The 5,752-nt window shown below is 45.5% G+C and overlaps 1 protein-coding gene across 1 annotated transcript; it reads left to right on the forward strand.

The window, feature by feature from the left end:
* The first annotated feature begins 278 nt into the window (after positions 1-278).
* LOC137342739 (DNA-binding protein inhibitor ID-3-A-like) lies at positions 279-3,399 on the forward strand. The gene is made up of 3 exons (XM_068006905.1): positions 279-777; positions 917-974; positions 1,874-3,399. Exons 1-2 carry the CDS (start codon positions 463-465, stop codon positions 962-964), a joined length of 363 nt encoding a protein of 120 aa, XP_067863006.1. The 5' UTR covers positions 279-462; the 3' UTR covers positions 965-974; positions 1,874-3,399.
* The last annotated feature ends 2,353 nt before the right edge of the window (positions 3,400-5,752 follow it).

Consider the following 5,752-nt stretch of genomic DNA (forward strand, 5'->3'; position numbering starts at 1 on the left):
CAGCTGCACTGAAAACACAATTGTAAAGGAATTCGCAGTGGAAAGCCCTGCTTGTTCCAATGGGGGTTTTTTTTTCTTTCCCAGCTGTCCTTATTCCACCGGTGGAGCTGGTAATTCGTTAGAAGATGTCCTATAGGAGAGGGTGTTTCTAAATCATCCTCACGCTGCTTTCCAAAGGTGCTTTCTCACTGGACGGCAACGGGAGGTGAAGTGACGTTGGGGGTGTCTGAGCGAAGTGTGGGGGTGGGGGTGTGGCTGTGAGCGGGGGCGCGATAAATAGAGGAAAGGGCAGGAACAGTGCGAGCAGTTCAGCTAATAGTCCCCGGGCTGTAGACTGTGAGAGTGGCGGGCACAGAGCGGGCAAGTCACAAGATCCTTCTGCAAACACTCAGTAAACAGGAGGTTTCATTTCTTAAACGTTCCAAGAGGGAGATTTGAGAGAGAGAGAGAGAGAGAGGAGAGATGAAAGCGATCAGCCCGATCCGATCTGTCAGGAGCTGTTACGAGGCGGTCTGCTGTTTGTCTGATCAGAGTTTGGCCATCTCACGGAGCAAGAACCCCCTGGACGAGTCCATCAGCTTGCTGTACGACATGAATGATTGTTACTGTAAGCTGAAGGAGCTGGTCCCCAGCATCCCCCAGAACAAGAAAGTCAGCAAAATGGAAATCCTCCAGCACGTTATCGATTATATTTTTGACTTGCAGATTGCATTGGAAAGCCAGCAACAGGATCCCGTGAACAACACTGGAGCGAGCAGCGCGATCCTGACACTGCAGGTAAATCACTCCTGATTTATTTGCAGATTATGAAAGTGATTTTTTTTTTCTTTTTGAAACTTGCTGTTTCTCTTGCCCCCCCGGCAGTGGATAATCTCTTCTAACATTTTTTTTCCCTCCTCTTTTTCTTCACTGTTAGCGATCGGAACTGTCTAGTGAAGGAGACAGTCTGGGTTTCTGCCACTGATTCACCCACGGTGAGTTACTGTACCCGGGACTGCATGCTGCAAATGGGCAGAAGGGACTTGACCTCCACTCAGAAATATCTTTGCAGAAACCATTAAAACGAATGAGTCCGATTCAAGAGTTTAGAATTACATGTCTGTACTGTCCTTTGAAGTGGGCGGATTTAATTAAGATATCTATGTATCTTTCGATTTTATTATATTAAAAATCAGGAAGAGGCAGAGATCTGTAAAATGTTTTTTTTTAAAACTCGACAAATCAGCTGCCCGGGGAGAAGTAATATTCTAGTAAAGAAATTTGATTTAAATGCAGTAATCTAAAGGGGATAAATAATTTTGGTTGTTACGAAAGTGTTACTAAGATACAGAACACACCAGAATGAATGAAATGGGAGGGAAATTGAAACTTGGCAGAAAGTTTTGTATATAGAAATTCAAAGGTTTTTTTTTGGTAATTAAGTAATGGTTAGGATGTGTTTAGCAGCAGGAAGGGAGTTTGTATAATTTGTATCCTTATTGCACGTTGCACCAAGCTCAGAGGCTGGAGCCCTGCAGATGTTTATCTAGGATTGCACCCTCTCTGTATTTAAGCAGGAAGGCGCCACTAAACATTTATTTTTTTTGTTGTTCTTGCCCTTGCAATAATCTTGCCCGGGTAATTTTAGCTCCCATCTGCAAAGACTTAGGGATACAACAACTATGTGCCAATTAACAAACACTGTGCTGAGGGAATGGGCTGATGGGCTGTGTGTGTGTTTTAAAGCGGGTCTCTCTCTCTCTCTCTATGCTGATGTGTTATCAGTCGGGGGCACTGCAAGTTTCCTGCATGGCGCCAGTATGTCTGGCCCGACCCGGCTCTGCTCTCTCACACTCAGTGATTTGACACGCCTCTCTCCCATTCAATCCTGCAGGTGTGCACTTAACAACTCGCCGCTCCAGCATTGCTCCAAGAGTGTCCTGCAAGCGAAATCAAGCTTCAAGAACTCAACAAGAACCCCCCCTCTCTCCCGCCTCCACTTTAAGCACCGTCTTGAACACAATTATATTCATTTTAAGGACAAATCGTGTGAATTCTGAAAGGAGCAAGCCAGTACATTTCTGGGAAATCATTTCAATTAGCATCCAGATCCTTGTATCTTTCCCTTAATAGTTTTCAAGCCACTAAAAGGACCAAAGATCTTTAGGAGTGATCTTATTTCTCAGTCTTTTTATGGTAATTCAGTGAGAAATTATGTGATTTTAACTTTCAGAAGTTCCTGGTTGATTGGAATTTGGTGAAAAGCAACAAATGTCAGGACTCGAGTGTTTTTTCCCTTTTTTTAAATTCAAGTTGCAATGTAAATTTTTCATTTTGAGGGGGACCCGGACCCAGGGGTGACTCGGCTGGTCTCCAGAATTCAATACTAGAATGGCCTTTGTAATCCCAGATGAAAAATAACCGAACAGGATTTCAGTCTTTTTGCAATATCCAAAGCTGCTCTTATCTTTGTTCTTGAGCCACCATTTACTGTCACAATGGTCACCATGTCCTGTTATATGGGACTTGTGCCTCTGTCTCCCGTAGTGTGGGTCAGTGTCTCGTAGCCTGCGGTAGTGCAGCCGGTTTGCAGGAGGACTGTCTGCTGTAGAGCAGTTTAACTCTGCCATCCCCAAGGACCCAGGCTACGGTATAAATGCAGCTCAAAGCTGGACCAGGAAGTGTAGGGTTGGGGGTTGAAGCACAGCATAACTGCTGGGACTTACTGAGAAAGTTAATACAAAACCTTAATTAACCTCGAGTTACCGGGTGGAACCCTGAGGCACGTGATCCTATCAGAATATTGTGGGCACCTGGTATAGACATCATTGGATGGAGAATCAGGCTGTACACCCACTGATGTTCCTATAAGCCAGTATCACGGGGGCCTTGTGATCTCACATCAGGAGATGGTGGAGTAAAGCAAACTTTTTGGTTAATCAAGACTTTGGATGTCTACCAATTTTTCAAGTTGGAAATTTCTGGACCAGCCCAGTTTTAAAAAAAAAAGGCTGGTGGGTGCAGCCCTGTAACTGTGAACTAGACTTTAGGTCCCCAGTGTTCCTTGTTTAGTTTTAAATCAAGTCAGGAATATTATCCTGATGCAGTTGGAACCTTAGGAGCTAGTACCTTGTATGTGCTGGGAAGCAAGAGTTTCCTGAGGGCGTCTATTCCAGTGGAATGCATGAATCTTGGAGAACAGCTTCCAGACACTGCTTCACCATCAGTACAAGAGGGAGTGAAGCTCCCCAACTTTTGCGAACTCTATACTAGAGTATCTTTTGTATATTTGCAGGGAAAAATGTTCCTGCAAACAGTTTTATTTCTTCTGACTGTTTCAAAAAAAAAAACTTTTTATAAAAGTTTATGGAAATGTACATTTTATACATAATAAAAAAAAATTACATTTACAAAAAAAAATTGTAATTTATTAAAGGCATACAGTATATGACTAATTTGAGACATGACATGGTGACTGTGGGAGGCTCGGGAGGAACAGGTGACTTTGGACCTGTGGTTTCCAAATCTCTCCATCACTGGGGGTTGTCTGGGTCTGTTGTAGACTAATTGATTGAGATTGTGCTTTATGATACATCAATAATGGAGTTATTGACTAATCATGTGACTGCCACAATGGTGGAAGGCGAACTAAATGGACCCTAGTCTTTTATCGTAGCAATATGTAAATTATTTTAAATATTTGCTTTCAACAAATTCTCCAAATATTGGGGAATCCCAGCTCAACACGAATGGCCATAATGGTTTTGTGACGTTCCTTGCTGAGATACAGCTCCGTGGGCTGCCTCCAGCAGCTTGTCAAAGTTTTGTGAGCCTTGATAAGGGACCTACAAATATTAACACAATCCCAGAGACCCCCTGCAAATACTGATTCTCCTTGGTACAGTCCTGTTTTATAAATGTGTGAGGACCGTGAATGTTGGTTTGAAATATTATATGGCCTGGTGTGCAGAACGATTTTTCAAAAGGTGGGATTGCCTGTTATAAGAGCATGTAATCTGCTGGACTTCAAATGATTTCCTAATCCTTCTTGTTCTCATCGGTTCTGGGACTGTTTATTGTCCCAGTTCAGTTGAAAAACTTTTATCACTGTTAAAGGGTATAAATACTTATCTAATTGTGATGATTTCTGTACTTTGAGATTGTCTGTAGGAGCTCAGCCCCGCTCCTGCTCGATTTCATCACTCTTGGATTAAGGTCCTGAAATTCCAGGGGTCAGGGGGAGTGGAAAATTTGGCCCAATCTGGGGGTGGGGTGGGGAGATGCCATTTGGGGCGGAGCTGGGAGCTGGTTGGTTTCCACCCCACTTGTCCTGTGTTGGAAATTCCAATCCGTCTTCAACCTACAACAACAACTTGCGTTTATATAGCGCCTTTAACGTAGTAAAACGTCCCAAGGTGCTTCACAGGAGCGATTATCATACAAAATTTGACACCGAGTGGCAGAAGGAGAGATTAGGACAGGTGACCAAAAGCTTAGTCAAAGAGGTAGGTTTTAAGGAGTGTCTTAAAGGAGGAGGGAGAGGCGGAGAGGTTTAGGGAGGGAATTCCAGCGCTTAGGGCCCAGGCAGCTGAAGGCACGGCCGCCAACGGTGGAGCGATGGAAATCGGGGACACGCAAGAGGTCAGAATTGGAGGAATGCTAAGATCTCGGAGGGTTGTAGGACTGGAGGAGGTTAGAGAGAATAGTACACTCAAACCCCCGAACAAGCTGGCGGCAGTTTGGGGGATGTATCTGTGGGTCTTATCCAGCTACCCCAGGAGTCTCTGCCCGCTCAACCTCCTAGGCCCGGCAGACTCCTCCAGAGCCTTGATGGAGGCCTAGAGTGGAGAAAGCCAGCAGCGGTCGGCCTCCGAAGGGTTGACTGTGATGTTTCCGAGGTGTCCTTTTGCCACCTGACTTGGCGGCTTTAACATTTCTTCAGAGCCTGGTGGTCGGCCGGCTAGGGGTTGGTGGGATGTTTAGATGATCATTTCTCACTGCTGTTCGTGGGATCTTGCAGTGCACAAATTCACCGCCTACAAAATAACTTCAAAAGCAATTCATTGGCTGTGAAGCAACTTTGGCACATCCTGAGGACATGAAAGGCGCTATATAAATGCAATTCCTTTCCTTTATTTACAGGTCACACAGGGGAGCTGTAGTAACGTCCTCACCCAGGGATGTTGTGTTCAAGTATTTGGACACGCGCATGAAGGGTTAGATGAGTCCCAGCCCATCTCAACACTGATCCTCAACACCAATCTCAGAGCAGCACCCCCAGGTCACCGTTACGTTCCCACATGAAGTTGCCTCTTTGTCAGCAGCTTTGAACTGTAGGCTCACACCCATTCTGAGCCCAAAGGAACTTTGTTAGGTTGCATGGTATTGGTGTCGTGCTGGGGTAGACTTCCGTGGGCATTGAGTGCCCTCTGGTTCGGAGGGTCCGTGTTTGCAGGCTATTTGGTTGTGGGGGGCTTCACAGGTTCTCCCCACATCTACACCCTCAGCCAGGGTCACTGGATAGCGATCAGGAGCAGGGTACACTTTGTGCTTTCCATCTCCACCCTAACCCAGGGACACTGAGGCCAAATGTAGCAATCTCTACCACTGTCCCAGTGAGATCGATTCATTCAGTGTACAGCGGGGATTGAACCCGGCCTCCCCAGGAAAACTGACGAGGAGAAAAAAAGCTACGAACTTAGCCACAAGCTGAACAGAACCTGGTTCCAGCTGAGTCCCTCCTTGTACGGGACGGTTTCTATCGCCGATGAAT

Source organism: Heptranchias perlo, chromosome 26 (assembly GCF_035084215.1).
Source record: "Heptranchias perlo isolate sHepPer1 chromosome 26, sHepPer1.hap1, whole genome shotgun sequence".
NCBI classification, from domain to species: Eukaryota; Metazoa; Chordata; class Chondrichthyes; order Hexanchiformes; family Hexanchidae; genus Heptranchias; species Heptranchias perlo.